Below are 21457 nucleotides of genomic sequence, written 5' to 3'. Positions count from 1 at the left end.
GGGGCTGGTCCTCCCTCCCGCCGCGGCCTCCCAGCCCCGCGCCTTCCCACCGCCTCCGGACCACATCTGGCTTCGCAGCGCCGAGCCCCAGTCGCCACCAAAGGAGCTCGGGAGTCAGGGGACGAACCCTGGGGCTCCACTGTTGGTCTGCGTGTCTGTCAGTCTGTCTGCCTCTTCTGCCGCCGTCAGAAGGACACCTCTGCTCCCCGCCCCCTTTCCCCCTACCCGAGAGAGAATCCCAGCGGGCGGAGGAGGCGCCGAGCAGGGGATCGGCTGCCGCCGAGAGGCTGTCCCAGATCCCCGCGCCGCCCTCCCCCCAGCTCAGGGTCTTCCCAGAGGGCTAGGGCCCCCTGCTTCACGCCTCCTCCAACCCACACTCGGCTACCCTTCCCCACCCCCATCCCCTGCTAAGGCAAGGACACCACTGGCCGCCCGAGCTGAGAAGCTGGGGGGATTAACGCGAAGGGCCATCGCTGAAGTTGCTCCACCTCGAACAAACCTGGTGTCCCCGACCCTCGCCCATCGCCCGGACACGCGGGGTTCTGGGACTGGAGCTGACTTTCCGAGGACATCACAGCCCCAGCACCCGAGCCCAGGGTCACGGTGTTTTCCCCCCTGATGCTTCAGAGAGGGCTCGGGCAGGGAGCGTCGTGAGTGCCCGCCCGCCTGTTGCCGGGTGGAACTGAGCCTGAACCCCGGCGGGACGAGCTGGCCGGGAGGGGGCGAGTCCCCGGGCGTGAGCAGCTGAGCGGGCGGGAGGCTGGGTTGAGGCTTGCCTCCACCCGGAGCTCAACCATGCAAAAGCGCACTTGCTCCCCCGGCAGTAACCAAATATCTTTGTTCAAAGCGCCGGCATAAATGGCCAGTCGCTTTGTGGCCACTCTGGATATTAGTAGATGAGGATCATTCTGCTTCAGCTGGGCGCCTCTCATCCGGGTAGCAAGAAACTGCTTAGGAGGAAGTGGGTTTCCTGTCTGCGCGTTCTCAGGCTTCAAGTGTGCGCCCCGCGCCTTGAGGGTCCTTGGGCGCCTGGAGAGGAGAAACTGTGGGCTGCGCTCCCCAGCCCGGCCGGAGGCATCCGCCGCGCCGCTCTGGCCAGGCCCGGGCCTCCAAGCACAGTGGACTACGGAGCCGAGCCCTGTGCGGTGCAGATCCGGAGACCCACTCCGACTTTTCCCCTTGGATAGTAAACGTTTTGTTGTTGTTTTGTTTTCTTTTTAGCTGTTTTAGCCTCCTCTCCGCGCCGGGGTCTGGGAGGGCAGAGGGCTCTCAGGTTGGGCAGGGGCCTCCAAGACACTGCGGGGGCCAGTTAAGGAGGCTTCTCGATTTTGGTTTTGTTTTCACATTTTCTTTCCCCTCCTTGTAGAGGAGCTCCCGATGATGAACAGGCTCTTTTGAACGATTTAATTCAGCAGGTTAGACGCCTTTTCCATTAATAGCAATCGTTGTAGGGAAAGTTGTTTTGTTTATTGGCTTTTTATTTCAAGATTTCAATCCTCCCCTTGAGAAGTGCTCTGCACTCCCTCAATACAAAGCCAACTTACATACTATATTCAGTTTCCTCACCACCTATGCCCCTTAAGAGGGGAGAGAAAGCTCAGGGCACGCCCATCTCCTGCCTACCGCACGGGCCCATGTTTCTGGGCCCGCTTGTTGGCTTTGGGGCAGGCAAACCTGTGTATGAGCGCCGAGGTGCACTCGTCGGTCGTGCTTCGAAAGACGGGCGCCAGGTCGCTCATTGCCCTTCCTTCCAAGGGACTTCTCTGGGGGGCGCTCTCAGGAAGGACTCAGACCCCCATCAACTGCGCCTTGGTCAATGCGATGCCTAAGTCCTGGGAGCGAGGAGGGAAGAGGACGACACTGGGCTCAAGTGAACGGACAAAGGACAAAACTGAGCAGAGTGGACAAAACTGAATACAGATCTTGTTTGCAATTGGGCCCCCAGCCCTGGGCCTGCGTCTCATCTGGGGTCTTAATGCCAAGGCGGGATGGGTCTCCCAATCTCCCGTCTTCTTTCTCTCTCTCCCTCTCCATTATTTTATATTATTAGTAAATGTAAGAAACACTCAGTGTAGAACGTTGTACGTCTCTCCCAGTCTCAGTGCCATTTAGAAATAGCGGTAATTCTTCACACGGTTTTTGTAAGATTCAAATAAAATCGGGCACATGAAAGTGCTTTGAAAGCTCTGGAAATACTTAAAGTTCGGTGCCAGCGCTCGCGATTTCTGTATTGTTATTATTAGCATACCCCTCTTCCTCGCGTTAAAGCCCTGAATCTGAGTGAAGGGAAGAGTTGGGTGAATCTTCCGCAGTCCTTGAGCCATGCCTCCTCGGCCTTGGTCCCTCGGAAGCTTTCAGCTCCGAAGCAGGCACGTGGCTGGCAGCTCCCCGCCCCCAGCCCAGGCTCGCGGACGGGACGAGGACCCGAAGCCACGCAGGCAGCTGGCAGGCGTTGGGTTGGGGCCCTGAGCAGCAGCGGGAGCTCGAAGTACGGGGGTGGAAGGCAAGGGCTCCTGCTGCACGCCCCCTGCCCTCCGCAACCGAGATTGTGCTCCATGCTCCCCCAGCACGGCACGCGCCAGCACCTGCTCTCCTCTGGACCTCGTCTGGGCCACTGCTGCACCTTGAGGCACCTGCCCCTGCGCCTCTTCTGCTTCTGCCCCTTCACACACGCACCGCTCCGCAACTTTTCCCAGATCCGCTGCACTGCCAAGAATAAGCCCGAAGACCAAGGCGCCTTGTGGGGGAAAGGTGGCTACCCATATCTCTGGGCTGGTCCAAGCAAAGGCCTTGAGAGTCCCTCTCCTGAGCCCAACACCTCTTCTGGACCAGAGTGTCCTTTCTTCTAGCCCCCCTCCCCAGCCACCCACCGACCGACTCATCTTAAACCGGGCGGACCCCGGTTAAACCAGTAGTTTCTCCATGATTGCAGGGGATACTTGGGAAGCCCGAGTCCACCCTGTGGGGCCTGCGCATCTTCCCTTAGCCTTCAGCCAGCTCGCTCCTGGGCGAGGTGGTGCGGTGGGGTGGTCACAGAGCGAGGCCCAGCTCAGGCCTCTCAAGGAGTTTTCCCAGGTGCGGTCTCCCACACCCGCCTCAATCTCGGCCACGCTCTGCTTGGCTGGCTGCGGCTTGGCACGGAATCTAGGAGCCCGGGAGGTGCAGGCCCAGGCCAGGTCCGAGACACGCGGAGCTGCCATCAGCCTTTGCTCACCAGCCTCCCGGCCAGAGGGAAATGACCTTCTTTCCCTTCTGGACCTCTTGAGAACTTAGAAGGCTCATACAGAAGGCTAATTCGGGGCTATAGCTCGGACCAGGTGGGGGATGATGAGATGGCAAAGCCTATCTTCTTCCCTCCCCCCATTTTTCTAATTCCCTTTATGGTCCTTCAAACTCCCTAGGGAAGGGAGCGACCTGGTTCCTGGTGGTGTTATTTTGCTCTGAGTTATTGCAATTTGTGATTCATTCAACAAATATTAAGTGTGGGATCTGTGCCAGGCGCCGAGCTAGGTTTGAAAATTCAGCCTTAAATAAGCTAGCTGAGGCTCCTACCTACATGGAGCTTACAAATTAACAACAAATCCTTCAGATAATATGTAGCTTGTGACAAATGTTAACTTCAGGCTTCAACCGAGATAGAGAGGGTCGTAATGAAGTTTTGTGTGTCTGTGTGTTTATGCACCATTTCCTGATCTTCAAAAGGCCAGGGGTTGTGGGCAAGGCTCTTGAATGTAAGTCAGAGCTCCCAGTTCCAGCCCCAGCTTTGCCACTTTTCAGCCATGTGGTATAGCTCTAGTGGACGCCTGTCACAGTCTGGAGCCACTACCCTTACGGCCAGAGTAAACTAGGGTGTTATTTTCAGCCCCCCGCACTCCCTCCTCCAAGAGCTAGTCCTTGCTTTATTTATCCTCGAATCCTCCATTGCCTCAAGAAATGTTGAATTAAGGAAACAAAGTCTCTTAGCACCTGTTTCCTGGGCTGCAGAAATGATCCTAACCTGTCTGGTGTACCTCCCAGGTTGTGCTAGGGATGTACATGAGTTTGTAAATCATAAAATTCGCTAGCACATGGAAGGGGTTATTACTTTTGGCTCTGTATCTTGGGTGTATAGAAACTGTGAATCCAGGCCTCTTACTCTGCAGGAAGCTCTCTGCCCCCTCGCTGCTCCTGTGCCCAGGCCAGAGGAAGGCAAGTGTTCCTCAGCCAGGCGCAGACTCCAGAGCCAGGCTGAGCTGGGTTTCCGGGTGCCTTCAAGGCAACCCCGCCCAGGGAGCAGAAAGCAGGAACGCAGCTGGGCTCTGGGGATCGCTGGTTTCCAACCCCGAGATGCAAGGAACTGAGAGAGTATCCGGAGCCCCCTCTGGAGAGCGTCTTCCTCTCCCTGAAGGATCTCACAGGACCCCTCTGTGCCCTTTTCCCAGGCACCAAAATTGAGAACCTCTCGAGAAGCGAAGCCCCAGGGAGTACAGTCCGGCAGCTTTCCGGAGGAGGATTTCGCAGACGCGGGGCGAAGAAGAGATTTGGAGATTCCTCTAACTGCTCTCCGTCTCACCTTGACCATCTAGGATCTTTGAGGGTGGCCTTTCTTTGGGGGATGCTCTCCTCAAACCGTGGCCTCTGGGCAGGTCCTGAGAGCAGGACCGAGGAGGGGGATGACACTAGGACGTCCCAGCGCGGCTCCTGTGCAGCCCTCTCCCTGCACTCCACTCGGGACTCTGGGGTTGGAATAAGAGGCGAGATTGCGCATGTGAAGGCCAGCATCCTCCAGGAAAAGAGGAGACTCCCACCCTCAGCTCTCTGGTGTCAAAGAAACGTGTCCTGTCAGGTCAAGCCCTCCAGAAGTTGATACCTGTGGTCTTGAAACCCTCCTATTTTCATGTCACACAGTTCAAGCCTAGATTCAACTCATCCCAAGTTATAGTCAGAGCCCTTACCCTCTCCACTAACGCCAGAGGCGCCCCCTGGCAGGAAGGGGCTTAGGGTAAGGAGAGAATTTGGGGACTGGGTTACAAAGCAGAGAGAAGGGGGACTCAGTGCTAGCAGCACCCATTGAAATGGGGAAAACCGAGATGTCGTGGGTGGGAAGCGGGGGACGCGGGCCTGCAGCTGCTGGGAGACTCAGCAAGGCCGATGCGGGGCGACGCAGGAGACAGATGCAGGATCCGAGCCTGAGCTTCACAGCGAATCGGCTTCTGTTTCTTCCCAGTTCTTCATTACTGTTAAAATTAAGAGCCTCTAAACAGGCGAGAGAGTGGATAGTGGTGATTCCACCATGCTCAGGACAGATACGGGAAGCCCCCATGCTAAGGAGTAGGGGCACCCGTGCAGGCGCCCTGGGGCGCGGGCAGCTCGCAGCAAAGTTTTGTAGCTGCTGCTGAGTCCTGAGGCCTAAAAGACAGATTCGGTAAGGATCCTTGCGGCGGCACCGCTGTTTCGCCCCAGGGTCCGTATGCGGCCGCATTCAGCTTTAGACCGCCGAAACCCGCAGCTCTTTCTAACTTGTATCTCTCAGCAAACCACAGCCCCAGCAGTGTGCTCCCATGGGTTTTCAGCATTCGCGTTTCCCGCGGAGTCAGCAACAGCGCTGGGTTTTCTTCCTCTGCTCCTTTCTCCTCTCCAACCTCCCACCATTCCCCCGCCTCCAACACTTGGCCCGGGCAGTTTCAGGTAGCCGCAGTACCAACCCCAGAAGCTCTCTGGGAGATGTCTGCAGCTCTGGGGTTTCCGGGACGTGACCACGGCTAGCTGCTCCTTCGCGGCCCAGGACTCTGTCGTGGACAGCTGCAGATCGAGACTATCCGCAGCGCCCTCTTCCGGCCATCAGGAGAACTGCACCCTCAGGGCGGTCCTGGAGAAGCTTTAATTAGTTCCCCAGGCGACTGGTCCTGTCCCTAGTGGTTCGTCCGCCACGAATTTGTCCATCTAACTATTCACTGTATTATCCATCCGGCCACATATCTACTTGCCAAACCCATTGCAATATAGGTTATAATGGACTCTTGGGATCACCCAGCCTCACACACACACTATTTGAAAGGGCCACGGAAGGTGCTGTGATACCTAAAGCCCTCTTCTAATTATGCTTTGCGTTGGAATCTCGTTATGAAAGTTCTCCCTCCATGCATGACAGCAATTGTACACGTATTTGGTAGCCAGTGAAGCAGCTTGTACTTTCTGCATATCCGAAACCTGCAGAAAGCTGTGGCCCTACTTGCTCGACATGAGAAGGCTCTACTCGCTGTTGCAGCTATAGGTGCTTAGTGCCTAGAAAATACTGGAGCAAGAATACTTCTGAGACTAGCTATACTAGGGTGGGCACCCCACAGTCTTCTAATCTCTGGCACCAACTCACCCATCCAGGCTTTCTCCCAATTATTCTCCCCTCCTTGGACTCCTGTCAAGACTGGATCCTCTCCATCTCGTCCCATATTACCTAAATTACTCTGCTTTTGTTCTTTTCCACTTCACCAGAATATCATTATTTGCATCCCTGTAATTCAGTCACACCCTTCTTTTTAAAAAGCCCAAGTGGAATATTACTCAGCCATAAAAAGAAACAAAATTGAGTTATTTGTAGTGAGGTGGATGGACCTAGAGTCTGTCATACAGAGTGAAGTAAGTCAGAAAGAGAAAAACAAATACTGTATGCTAACTCATATATATGGAATCTAAGAAAAAAAATGTCATGAAGAACCTAGGAGTAAGACAGGAATAAAGACACAGACCTACTAGAGAATGGACTTGAGGATATGGGGAGGGGAAGGGTAAGCTGTGACAAAGTGAGAGAGTGGTACGGACACATATACACTACCAAACGTAAAATAGGTAGCTAGTGGGAAGCAACCCCATAGCACAGGGAGATCAGCTCGGTGCTTTGTGACCACCTAGAGGGGTGGGAAAGGGAGGGCGGGAGGGAGGGAGAGGCAAGAGGGAAGAGATATGGGAACATATGTATATGTATAACTGATTCACTTTGTTATAAAGCAGAAACTAACACACCATTGTAAAGCAATTATACTCCAAAAAAGATGTTAAAAAATAAAAAAAATAAAAAGCCCAAGTGCCTCATCCAGCAACTAAACATCAGACACACAGTAGGAGCTCAACACATTTGTAGAGAATGGACAAATCTTTACTGCACTTCTCTGTCACACTAATAAGACAATTTACCCTAGCTGAATGATTTCCTAATTGTTTCATATGCATTTGTATTCTCTTTTCAGCTAGACTGTAGGGTCCTTGATGCCAAACACTTAACATGTCCCCAGAAACATGTCCCCGTGTGCTGCACCATTTGATACTGTTAATCAACTCTTTTCAAAATTCTCTCATTGGCTTCAGAATCACCACTCAATAATGGTTCTTATCCTCTGTCTCTGGCCATTTCTTCTCCATTGCTGGACTTTCCTCCCCAACAGTATACCCATCTCCATGGTTTCAACTGCCACTGATTGCTGACGGTTCCCAAATATGTGCCTCCAGCCAATCTCTCTCCAGAGCTTCAGACCTATGTTTCCAATTGTTTACGTCCTCATGTGAATGTCCACCAAACATAACATATCCTAGTCTGAACTCAAAGCACTGCTGCAACTTGCTTCACCTGTGTTCTTGATCTAGGTGAGCGGCATGAACATATCCGCAACCCCCGCAACCCAACTACCTCCCAAAAGCTTGTGTTAGTCTTCTTAGGCTGCCATAACAAACACCATAGACTGAGGGGCTTAAAAAACAGAAATTAACTTTCTCACAGTTCTGGAAGCTGGAAAGTCCAAGATCAAGGTCCTGCAGGGTTCAGTTTCAGGGGAAGACGCTTTCTGGCTTGCACACAGTTCCTCCTCACCATGTCTTCACATGATAAAGAAAGATTTCTATTTCTTCCTCATCTCACAAGGCTACAGTCCTATTGGGTTAGGGCCCACCTGTACAACCTCATTAACATACTTAACATTAATTACCTCCTAAATACCCTATCTGCAGATACAGTCACATTGAAGGTTAGGGGTTCAACATATGAATTTGGGGGAGCAAAATTCAGTCTAAAGCAGCTTCCAAGCCAGATATCTGAGTATCAGATATCTGATAAGACCAACTGGTCATAAAGCCATATCAATTCCACATCGTAGAGGTCTCCCAGATCCAGCCCCACTTCTTCATAACCAGTTCTTCTCTCCTTTCACTGCCTTCGTCAATGCGGTATATCATCTATTGCCTAATCACTCAGTTCTTGTTTCTACCATTAGGCTTTCTCTAGTCTAGTCCATGATCCTGTCCACAGGACAGACACTCACCTATCTCTTCAAACTGATTTCTCCCTGCCTTCCTACCTACCCCTTTACACTCTAGCCTCCCTAAACTTCTCACAATTTTATTCATTTTAAATAGATTTATTGAAGTATAACCGACATACAATAAACTGCACATGTATTCAGCATTAAATTAAATGTTCTGATGCATGTATACACCCATGAAACCATAATCACAATCGAGATAATAAACATGTATAACACCCCAAAAGTTTCTCATGACGCTTAGAGTAAGCCCTCTCTCTTATTCCTCTCCGTACTCATCCTGATTACTAGGCAATCAGACTAGTGGCTTTCAGTCCCTATAGATTAGTTATCATTCTCTAGAATTACACATAAATGGAATCAAACAGTATGCACTCTATTTCATCTGGCTTTTTGTACTTAGCATAATTATTTTGAGATTCATCAATGTTGTCACATGCATCTATAGGTTGGTTTATTATTATTGTTGTCGGTATCATTGCTGAATAGTACTCAATCGTATGGATATACCAAATGTGCCTTGTCCATTCACCTGTGGATGAACATTTGGGTTATTTCCAGTTTGGGGCTATTACAAATAAGGATGCTATAAACATTAATGCTTTCATTTGTCTTGGGTAAATACCTAGGAGCAGAATAGCTGGGTGAGATGTTACATGTATGGCTATCAAAGCATTCAATCTTTTGTCTTAAGCATGACGTTAGCCATAGGCTTTATGTAGATGGCCATGTAACAGTTTGAAGGAGTTCCCTTCTAGTCCTCTTTACTGGAGAGTTTATGTCAGGAATGGATGTTGGATTTTGTCCAGTGCTTTTACTGCATCTCTTGAGATATGACCACTTGATTTTTCAGTTTTGGTCTGTTAATTTGTTGAATTACATTAATTGATTTTTTAAAATTTATTTATTTTATTTTTTATTTTTGGCTGTGTTGGGTCTTCGCTGTTGCACTCAGGCTTTTCTCTAGTTGCGGCGAGCGGGGTCTACTCTTCGTTGCGGTGCGCGGGCTTCTCACTGCGGTGGCTTCTCTTGTTGCAGAGCACGGGCTCTAGGCGCGTGGGCTTCAGTAGTTGTGGCATACGGGCTCAGTAGTTGTGGCTCGCGGGATCTAGAGCACAGGCTCAGTTGTTGTGGCACACGGGCTTAGTTGCTCCGTGGCATGTAGGATCTTCCCGGACCAGGGCTCGAACCCATGTCTCCTGCATTGGCAGGCGGATTCGCAACCACTGCGCCACCAGGGAAGCCCACATTAATTGATTTTTGAATGTTAAACCAATCTGGCCTTTCTGAGATAAACTCTACTTGGTCATCATTTGTTACTCATTTTATACACTGTTGTATTTAATTTGTCAAAGGTTACTTAAGAACTTCTGCATCTATGTTCATGAGCACATTAATCTGTAATTTTCTTTTCTTGTGATGGCTTTGTCTAATTCTGGTATCAGAGGCTGGCTATACAGAATGAGTTGAGAAATATCCCTACCTCTTCAGTTTTCTGGAAGAGTTTGTGAAAAATTTGTATGTCTTCGGCAAATGCTTGAATGTCTGGTAGACTTTGCCAGTGAAGCCATCTGGCCTGGAGTTTCCTTTGTGGGAAAATTATACATGTATATTATGAAAATAGATATTCAGATTATCTATTTCTTCCTGAGTGAGCTTTGGTAGTTTGTGTCTTTCAATGAAATTTGTCCATTTCATCTAAGTTGTTGAAATAAAATTATTCATATAAGCTATTTCCTTATTATCCTTTTAATACCTGTAGGGTCTAGAGTTATGTCATCACCTCTTCTATTGTTGATATCAGTCACTTGTATCTTCCCTCTGTCTCTCTTTTTTGAGAAGTCTAGCTAGAGATTTATCAATTTTATTGATCTCTTCGAAGACTCCACTTTTGGTTTCATTGATTTTCTTGTATTGATTTTATGTTTTCCACTTCAATGATTTCTGTTCCCATCTTTATTATTTCTTTTATTCTGCTAACAGTGTGTGCTTAATTTGCACTTTTTCTAGTTTTTTTTTTCTTCTTCTAGTTTTTTAACATGGAAAATGAGGTCACTGATTTGAGACTATATGAGTTTCCTGTGGTTGCTGTAACAAATCACCACAAACTTGGAGGCTTAACACAGAAATTTATACTCTCACAGTTCTGAAGGCCCGAAGTCAGAAATCAAGGTGTCAGCAGGTTTGCATTCTTTCTGGGTCTCTAGGGGAGATTCCCTTCCTTGCCTCTTCCAGCTTCTGATGGCTGTTGGCATTCCTTGACTTGTGAATACATTACTCCAATCTCTGTCTCCGTTTCACATGGTCTTTCCTTCTGTGTGTGTTTCTCTTTGCCACTCTCTTATAAAGATGCTTGTGATGGCATGTACAGCTTACCTGGATAATGACGATCTCCTCATCTCAAGATTCTTAATTATAACTGCAAAGACTTTTTCCAAATAAGGTAACATTCGCATGGTCTCGGGGCTAGGATGTGGACATATCTTTTTGGAAGTCACAATTCAGCCCACTATAGAGAACTTCTTTTCTAAATAGGCATTTAGTGCTACAAATTTCCCTTATAAGCACTGCTTTAGCTGTATCCTGTACATTTTGATAAGTTGTCTTTTCACTTACATTTGCAAATCAGTTAAAATATTTTCTAATTTGTTTTGAATTCTTCTTTGACTCTTGGGTTACATAGATTTATGTTTTTTTAATTTCCAAAAGTTTGGGGATTTCCCAGACATCTTGCTGTTATTGATTTCTCTTGTGATGTATTGTGATTCTGTTGTACTGTTGATTCTACTGTGATCAGAGTACTTGCTGTACTTACTTTGTGTGACTCAAATATTTTTATTGAGACTTGTTTAATAGCTCAGAATATGGCTTCTCTTCGTAAATCTATGAGTACATTTGCAAAGAATTTTTACTCTGCTAAAGCTGAGTGGAGTGTTCTATAAATGTCAATTAGGGCAACTTTCTTCATAGTGTTATTCAAGTCTTCTGTGCTCTTATTGTTATTCTGTCTACTTGTTCTATCAATTGTTAAGAGAGAGAGATTGAAATCTTCAACTATAATTGTAGGTTTCTCTATTTCTTCTTACAGGTATATCAGCTCTTGCTTCATGTATTTTGAAGCTCTGTTACTAGGTTCATAAACATTTTGGATTGTTACGTCCTCTTGAATTCAACACTTTACCCTTATGAAATGACTCCTTTTATTTCTGGTATTATTCCATGTTCTGATCTCTTCTTTTTCTGATATTAATATGGCTTTACTTTGATTAGTATTAGCATCATGTATCTATTTTCTTTCTTTTATTTTTAGCCTATTTGTGTCTTTAGAGTTAATGTGGTTTCTTGTAAGCAGCATATAGTTGGGTCTTGCTTTTAGTCCAACTCTACAATTTTTGCCTTTAATTGGGATATTTAGAGCAGTTGCCTTTAATGTGATTATTGCTGTTGTTGGGGCTAAATTGACCATCTTTACTATTTGTATTCTATTTGAGGCTGTTCCTTTGTTCCCCTTTCCCTCTTTTTTGGTCTTCTTTTGTATTCAATGAGTACTCTCTATGACTCCATTTTATCTCCTTCTTTTGGCTTATTAGCTATATTTTTTTGTTGTGTTATTTCAGTAGCTGCTTTAAGATTTAATTTAACTTATTGCAGTTTACCTTCAAATGATGTACCACTTTATATGTAGTATAAGAACCTCACAAATGACTACTTCCAACTCTTTGCCTTCTGTCCTTTGTGCTACTGTTGTCATACATTTTATTTCTAAATATATTATAACCTCCACAGTAAATGTTTACTACCTTTGTTTTACACAGTCAGTTATCTTTTAATGAGATTTAAATACTAAGGGAAAAAGACTTTTCTATTTCACACATAGTTACTATTTCCAGTGCTCTTCAGTAGATCCATATTTCCACCTGGTATTACTTTCCTTCTGCCTAAAGAATTCCTTTTAAATATTTCTTTTGTAGTGCAGATCTGATGGTGATAAATTCTTTCAGCTTTTGCATATCTGAAAATGTCTTTATTTTAATCTCCATTTTCCAAAGATAGTTTCATTGGGTACAGAATTATAGGTGTTCAGTATTTTTTTTTCTTGCAATATTTTAAAGATGTTCCACTGTCTTCTGGCTTACATTGTTTCCAGGGACAGCACAAAGTGAGAAGCATTGAGAGGGCTTCACCTCTTCTCCAACAAACTCAAAATTCCCTCCAGCCTCTGATATGGAAAGTTTATTTTTATTACCTTGTATAAGTACAGTTTCATGGCCCTGCCTACCATCTGCCTGAAGGCACACAAGATTGTCACCTCTCACCGTATCCTATATGAAAATTATAGAACTACCACTGATTGCTCCCAGAACAGCAGGTAGTGTATTTATAAATGGAGATATCAGAGTTAGGCACTCTATAATCAATAGAGTAAGCCCTTTCTGGGATGTAATCGTCATTATCATGGTTATTCTTCTCTTGACTAAGCCTCTTATAAATTATCCATCAAGTTGCATTCTTTTGGGAAAATGAGCAGGAAATATAAGTTTTCAAAAGGTTCACTTGTGTGTAAGTTGAAGTTGTTCATTGAAATCTTGCTCCCTTTAAAAACAAGGTATTGGGCTTCCCTGGTGGCGCAGTGATTGAGAGTCTGCCTGTCGATGCAGGGAACACGGGTTCGTGCCCCGGTCCGGGAGGATCCCACATGCCGTGGAGCAGCTGGGCCCGTAAGCCATGGCTGCTGAGCCTGTGCATCCGGAGCCTGTGCTCCGCAACGGGAGAGGCCACAACAGTGAGAGCCCCGCGTACTGCAAAACAAAAACAAAACAAACAAACAAAAAAAAAGGTATTGGGAGAAGATAGATTGAATCCAAACCAATCATCAGAAATGAATTTGCCTGGGTCTTTTGAGAACAAAGCTTGGGGAATACTCTTAGATAGAGAGAAAGTCCAGGACCCTCGCTTCTGACATGTCCTAGGAAATGTTCCAGGCATTTTGGCATTCATATTACAAAAGAAGGGTTCCCAATTTTTATAGATGAGGAAACCAAGACTCAGAAAGGTTAAGCGAATTGCTGAAGATTACATAGCTACTAAGTAGTAGAGCTAAGTTTTGATTGTCAGCATGTCATATTCCAAAACACAAGAGAAGTCACATCTTTATTGGAGTATAATTGCTTTACAATGGTGTGTTAGTTTCTGCTTTATAACAAAGCGAATCAGCTACACATATATATAGATATATATAGATATATATAGATATATATAGATATCCCCATATCTCCTCCCTCTTGCGTCTCCCTCCCACCCTCCCTATCCCACCCCTCTAGGTGGTCACAAAGCACTGAGCTGATCTCCCTGTGCTATGTGGCTGCTTCCCACTAGCTATCTATTTTACATTTGGTAGTGTATATATGTCCATGCCACTCTCTCACTTCGTCCCAGCTTACCCCTCTCCCTCCCCGTGTCCTCAAGTACATTCTCTATGTCTGTGTCTTTATTCCTGTCCTGAGTCTAGGTTCAATAGAACCATTTTTTTTTTTAGATTCCATATATATACATTAGCATACAGTATTTGTTTTTCTCTTTCTGACTTACTTCACTCTGTATGACAGACTCTAGGTCCATCCACCTCACTACAAATAACTCAATTTCGTTTCTTTTCTTGGCTGAGTAATATTCCATTGTATATATGTGCCACATCTTCTTTATCCATTCATCTGTCGATGGACACTTAGGTTGCTTCCATTCCTGGCTATTGTAAATAGAGCTGCAGTGAACATTGTGGTACATGACTCTTTTTGAATTATGGTTTTCTCAGGGTATATGCCCAGTAGTGGGATTGCTGGATCGTATGGTAGCTCTACTTTTAGATTTTTAAGGAACTTCCATACTGTTCTCCATAGTGGCTGTATCAATTTACATTCCCACCAACAGTGCAAGAGGGTTCCCTTTTCTCCACACCCTCTCCAGCATTTATTGTTTGTAGACCTTTTTTTTTTTTTTTCGGTGCGCAGGCCTCTCACTATTGTGGCCTCTCCCATTGCGGAGCACAGGCTCCGGACGCGCAGACTCAGAGGCCATGGCTCACAGGCCTAGCCGCTCCGCGGCATGTGGGATTGTCCCAGACCAGGGCACGAACCCCTGTCTCCTGCATCGTCAGGTGGACTCTCAACCACTGCACCACCAGGGAAGCCCTGTAGACCTTTTGATGATGGCCATTCTGACCCGTGTGAGGTGCTATCTCATTGTAGTTTTGATTTGTATTTCTCTAATGATTAGTGATGTTGAGCATCCTTTCATGTGTTTGTTGTCAATCTGTATATCTTCTTTGGAGAAAGGTCTATTTAGGTCTTCTGCCCATTTTTGGATTGGGTTGACAAACAGGGAGTTTTAAGAATTCTCTACCTGCTCCCCATTCACATCTTCTAATTTTGTAGTTATTTTGACAGCAGGATAGTTTGAATGTCCACCCACTGCTTAGAGAGTTTCTTTGTATTACCATTTTTGTCTAGCTCAGTAGTTCTCAAATTTTAATGCACATACAAATTACTGTATCAAATTATATACACAAATTTTTGTCACCATTTTATAGGATTTTCTAGGGTAATTTTGATATTATTGGACCTTTACTTTAGGCATTATCACATTTAAAACCTAACAACCGAGTACCACACTGTATTCTTTCCACTCTACTACAATGTTCTCTGATTTTTAACAGACAGGTTCCAGTCCCTTTAGGAAACTGTAGTAACAAAGAACACATTGTGGGGAAAAGTATAGTTATCATGTTTTGCAGGACTTTACTTTCACGGTTAAAAGGAGTGTGACTAATGTACCTAAAGAGTTTAACTTCTTTTTTGCAGTAAAGATGACTTTTAAAGGATAAAGTTAAGAACAACAGTTTATCTAAGACAGCAGCTCCAAAACTTTAGAGTATAAAAGAATCACCTTAAAAGCTTGTTTAAGTGTGTATTCTTGAATGGGAGTTCTGATTCTGGTCATGGAAAGTAGCTTATATCAGACTAAGTTTTTCTCAGACAACAGTAAACTCTGGACAATGCACACACACACAGACACATACACACACACAATTATTTGAAGGCTTTGGAAAATGATCAGAAGCAGGCAGAAACTGAAGGGGGTTCTAGTCTTTAATGGAACCATTCACTGGGTGAGAACCAGGTTTACCAGGCTATTTCACTGAGGGCACTACTCAGACCACACAAAGGTCAGACAGAAGATGAACAGAAAAGACTAGTGTTTTCAGCTTGAGGTATCAGAGCATGAAGTTAGAGGCTGCAAAATTACCTGAAAAATTACGTTAGGGAAATCCCAGAACAGAGGAACCCTGTAGAGGGTTTGGGGTGGAGAGAGGGAAGACCCCAAATTTGCATTTAAATGCTATTCAAATCACAATCCAACTCTCAAAATGCTTACGCACAGGAGAGATTCCAAGGAGCTCAGCAGAAAACAGTACCTGGAAGAATGTAAAAGCAGGAGAGTTTGGAGTTTGATTCTCACCAAGTTAAATGGATTCAGTGAACACCTCTGGCTTTCCATCAAAAGAAAGTTTGCCTTGGAAAAAAAGGCAATGTCACAGGACTAAAAGATTGGCCTCCAAGGTGAGGGGCAAATATTTCAATAAATATGCTTAGGAATGTGTTAAACCAATGCTCTGCAAGTTCAAGGGGGATCAGCTAGTAACTTAACTTCCTGGTAGAACAAAAATGAGTATTCTTCAAAGAAGATTAGCAGAAGATAAAGGAATTCAGAATCCAAAGACCCTAAAATGTATTATTCATAATGGCCAGATTATAATAAAAAATTGCTAGGCATGTGAAGACATAGGATAGTTCCCAATGTCAAAAGAAAAAGCAGTTAATAGAAACAGAATTCTACATGACCAAAATGTTGGAATTAGCAGAAAAGTACATTTAAAGAGGTAAATATATATAATAATATATATGTATATATTCAAAGACAAATTAAAATATTTTATTGATAATAGCTAAACAAAATGGGGAACTTAAGGGAAATAAATGCTATTTTATAAATCAAATGGAAATTCTGAAACTAAAGAGCTACAACATATGAAATGGGAAAAACAGTCACTGGATGAGCTGAAGAGAAGATTGGAGACAGAAGAAGAAAGGGACAAAGAACTTGAACACAGATCAATAGAAATTATCCAATCTGAAAAGCAGAGGAAAAAAGATTTTTTAAAAAAGCAGAGCTTCAGTGACCTGTGAGACAATATCAAGCGATAAAAAGACATAAAGCACAGATTCATTCTCATGCTCTATTAGATCATTAAACAAGCACAGATCAAGTTTCCATTTTAAAAGTATTCTATCATTCAGTGAAGACTATTATTGCTATTGGAATGATCATCAAATTTTTTACTCTTGAATAAAGATATTTCTTACCATTAGGTTGGTCATAGCATTCAAGAGGTCCAATAACTCTGCCAACAGTATGGCAAGCACCTCACCAGCATAATCAGTCCATTAATTTATGGATGCCTTGATTAAGCTTCAACAAAACAACACACTTCTGGACAAAGTGTCTCAACAGAGTTTCTTCTACATGTCTCACCAGCTAACCAAACACAGGTCATTATTGCTTGGCTTGACTTCCTCCTCCAGCAGAATATTTATCAGAGCCTTTGTTAAATAGCTGTATGTTCCTCTTTTTTCCAGGGGATTGGAGAGAGTGTTGTAAAAGAAAACCATATCATCTTTTTTTTCAACTTCCTTTACTTGAATCTCATATTTTTGAAATTAATGAAATGCTTCTTTTACTAGTTTGTCTAGATCTACTTTTTGTCTTGAAAGTGTGGCTGAAGATTTCTTTCGAGTACCATGGGTACAGCCATTAATACCTCCACGATGATCTCTCTGTTCTTTGGCTAGTTGCTCTTTTCCAATATGTCTTCAAGAAGGAGAAAGAAATTCCTCTCATACATGATCATGTCTGACAGATTGGTTGCTATGGTAAATGCCTCTTAGGTGCAATGATACCATTCAGTGTCTTTTGCAGGGTCTGCAATGCTTGGTCAGAGAACCCAGTTGAAGTTCTATTCAAAGACTCATTGATCTGATGCCTGCTTAGTCAACGTCTTCCATGCTGTTGAGGCTGCAAAACATCCAACAGAAGTTGCTTAACTTCACTAGGCATGGGTTGAGTCTTGTTTAAACTGCTGAACTTTATCATCATGGTGCATGTAGCAGTAGAAAATACCTCTCATACATTTTATAGCCAAGCTCATAGATCTTTCTTTTGTCACAATCAGTGTGACTACATGTAAGGGTTAAAGGCCCAAGCTTTAGAAGCATAGTGTAGGCTATACCAGATCTTGGTATTCTAGTCATCATTACACCTTTTAGTGAAAAAGAGACCCATTGTTGGACCTTGAAACAGCAGCAACGTTAACTTGACAATTCTGTAATAATGATTTGATTTATCCCACAGGGTTTAATTATCAGATCTTAGAATATTAATACTTTTAAGAGGTTCATAAACTGAGAGGAACCTTAAGAAATTGGATGAAGAGGACAGGACTGCATCAGGTGAACTTGCAATTGCAAATTATTGATTCTAATTATAAGCATCACAAGCCAAACTTAATACTTGGCCTGGACTTTCTCTGCTCCAGCGCTTTCCAGCTCACTTTGTCCATGAGCCCACAACCTTACCATGTGCTCAAGATGCTGCCTTGTCATTTGGCTCTTATTTATAGTTTCTATTTGTTCATTTATTACAAGCATATGTCCTTGAGCATAGCTGTAATAGTTGCTTTAAAATCCTTGCCTGCTAATTTCAACATCTGGGTCATCCTAGGGTTGGTATCCACTGATTATCTTTTGTGTATGAGTCTCATTTTCTTTTTTCTTCATAGTAATGTTGGATTTCATCCACTGTGAATGATTCATTGTAGAGGTTCCATAGGCTTCTAATGAGTTTTATTTTCCACTGTGGCCTCTTTCTAAGAAAAAAGCCATAAAGGTCTGAAACTCCTCCAATGATGTCCTCTTCATCCAAATGTTGACTCCCTTCTAGATTCTGCCTGCTTTTGTTACTCTCTGGGACTTTTAGGTAGTTGTTTTTATATTTTGTCTAGAATTTATAGTTATCTATTGAACATTCGGTTAAATAGAAGCTACGTTGCCATTACAAGAAGCAGAGCCCCATTATTTTTACTTTTGATCTATTTGTGACTTTATATAACTCTTTTTCTTGTAGACAGCATGTAGTTGGATCTTGCTTTTTTATCTAGACTGATGATTTCTGCCTTTTTTTGTGTGTGTGTGGTACACAGGCCTCTCACTGTTGTAGCCCCTCCCATTGAGGAGCACAGGCTCCGGACGCGCAGACTCAGCGGCCATGGCTCACGGGCCTAGTCGCTCTGCGGCATGTGAGGTCTTCCCGGACCGGGGCACAAACCCACGTCCCCAGCATCGGCAGGCGGACTCTCAACCACTGCGCCACCAGGGAAGCCCTGATTTCTGCCTTTTTATTGGGATGTTTAGACCATATCTAGCTGAAGTAATTTTTAATACGTTTGGTTTAATTTTACCATACTGCTATTAGTCTAATACTTGCTCTCTCTATTCTTTGTTCTTTTTCTCCCCTCTTTTTTCAGCCTTCTTTTGGTAGTTGAGTATGTTTTAGTATTTCATTTTAAAATCACAATTGTTTTATCTATTTTAATTCTTTAAAAAATGGTTTTCCTAGAGTTCATAACTTATAAATAAGTTATAATGCATCTTTAATTTACCAGTTTACTTTCAAATATTACAACACGTCATACATAGTGTAAAGAACTTACAGCAACATAATTCAATTTTTTCTTTATGTTATTTCTGCTATTGTCATACATTTTACTTCCATATATTGTAAACAGTGTATTATTTAAAATTTAAAACCAGAGAAATTATCTTGTATATATACTCATATGATTACCATTTCTGGAACTCTCTATTCTTTTGTGTAGGTCCTATTTTCCATCTAGTATTATTTTCCTTCAATGTGAAGAACTTCCTTTAACATTTTTTTGTAGTGTTAAGTCTGCTGGCAATGAGTCTGTCATTTTTTTATTGGTCTGAAAATGTTTTATTTTGCTTTCTTTTCTGAAGAATTTTTTGATATGGAATTATATGTTGATACTCTCTTTTTAAAACATTTTATTGAGTTACAATTGTCACTACAAAAAAACTGTACATATTTAATGTATTCCATTTAATGAAACAATTTCTTTCCTTTCAGCGTTTAAAAGATGTTATTCCATTGTCTTTTGCCTTGCATTAATTTTAATGAGAAGTCTCCTACTTGAGTGAGTTTATCTGATACATAGTCTTTTTTTTCCCTTTGTTTAAAAAAGGTGACCACAATTCCATCAGCACACCTAATAAGACTAATACCTCCTTAGTACATCTAATACTCAGACCATATTCAGATTTCCTCAATTGTCTCAACAATTATTTTTTCAGGTACTTGTCTTATCTAATCAGAAACCAAACCAGATCCACACATTGCCTTTAAGTAATATGTCCATAATGAACTGAACCAACCCCAAAGGAAACCAAATTAGTAATATGGAGAAAATATTTGAGAAGCTTGCTAAAATTACAAAGAAAAGAATTTAGAGATGAAAATGACAACCAAGAAGTAGTAGTAGTGGAAGACAGAGCAGAGAGAGCCTACATATGGATGGTGCACTTGGAATGGAGGCAATAAAGCTATAACAATGAAAAATAATTTTAATAAGCTAAATAAAGAACTGTATCTGCAGATGGAGAGGGTAAACTGAAAGTTAATGAAAATATACCAATACTCAAGCCAGGGATTCTTAACTTGACGTTCTCCATGGATGAGTTTCTGGTTGTTAATGAAATTTTTTAATTAGAGCAAAAAAATGTGTGATCATATTTAATCTACCACATCTTGACACTAAAAATTTTATTGGGATATATTAAGATCAGGGGTTCTTAATCTTTTTTGTAGGCCTTATATCCTTATAAGGATTTAATTAAAATTATTCATTCTCTCCCCAGGAAACTGTACATATATTTACTATTTACCAAATGCCATATGATTTTGTTACAATAGCACCCCATTCCAGGTATCAATTTTTCTTTTAGTTAAATATCACTGTATAAGAACTGAACAAAATTTTTTAAGATTTATATGGAAACACAAAAGACCCTAAACAGCCAAAACAATCTTGAGAAAGAATGGAGCTGGAGGAATCATGCTCCCTGATCTCAGACTATACTACAAAGCTACAGTAATTAAAACAGAATGGTACTGGCACAAAAACAGACACATAGATCAATGGAACAGGATAGAAAGTCCAGAAATAAACCCATGCACTTATGGTCAATTAAACTACAACAAAGGAGGCAAGAGTATACAATGGAGAAAAGACAGTCTCTTCAATAAGTGGTACTGGGAAAACTGGACAGCTACATGTAAACGAATGAAATTAGAACATTCTCTAACACCATATACAAAAATAAATTAAAAATGGATTAAAGACCTAAATAGTAAGACTGGATATTATAAAACTCCTAGAGGAAAACTTAGGCAAAACACTCTTTGACATAAATCATAGCAATATTTTCTTGGATCTGACTCCTAAAGTAATGCAAACAAAAGCAAAAATAAACAAATGGGACCTAATTAAACTTAAAAGCTTTTGCACAGCAAAGGAAACCATAAACAAAACAAAAAGACAACCTACAGAATGGGAGAAAATATTTGCAAACGATGTGACCTACCAGGGATTAATTTCCCAAAATATACAAACAGCTTATACATCTCAATATCAAAAAACCAAACAACCCAATCAAAAAATGGGCAGAAGACCTAAATAGACATTTCTCCAAGGAAGACATCCAGATGGCCAACAGGCACATGAAAAGATGCTCAACATTGTGAATTATTAGAGAAATGCAAACCAAAACTACAAGGAGGTATCACTTCATACCAACCAGAATGGCCATCATCAAAAAGTCTAGTCTACAAATAACAAATGCTGGAGAGGAGGTGGAGAAAAAGGAACCCTCTTACCCTGTTGGTGGGAATGTAAATTGGTGCAGCCACTATGGAGACAGTATGGAGGTTACTTAAAAAACTAAAAATAGAACTATCATATGACCCAGCAATCCCACTCC

The 21457-nt window shown here is 43.1% G+C and overlaps 1 protein-coding gene and 1 pseudogene across 1 annotated transcript in view; both read right to left on the bottom strand.

Moving 5' to 3' along the window:
- Positions 1-66, bottom strand: part of NKX2-1 (NK2 homeobox 1) — a 3923-nt gene extending 3857 nt beyond the window's left edge. Inside the window, exon 1 of the mRNA XM_024762073.1 lies at positions 5-66. Within this exon, the coding sequence (XP_024617841.1) occupies positions 5-66 (62 nt within the window). The remainder of the gene's footprint in view (positions 1-4) is intronic.
- Positions 67-16873: 16807 nt separating this feature from the next.
- LOC112411157 (phosphorylase b kinase regulatory subunit beta pseudogene) lies at positions 16874-17498 on the bottom strand (annotated as a pseudogene).
- Between the last annotated feature and the right edge of the window lie 3959 nt (positions 17499-21457).

This window comes from Neophocaena asiaeorientalis, unplaced genomic scaffold (genome assembly GCF_003031525.2).
Source record: "Neophocaena asiaeorientalis asiaeorientalis breed wild unplaced genomic scaffold, Neophocaena_asiaeorientalis_V1.1 scaffold190, whole genome shotgun sequence".
Taxonomy (NCBI): domain Eukaryota; kingdom Metazoa; phylum Chordata; class Mammalia; order Artiodactyla; family Phocoenidae; genus Neophocaena; species Neophocaena asiaeorientalis.
Note: the sequence above shows the minus strand (reverse complement) of the source record. Positions and strands in the feature narration are given on the sequence as shown.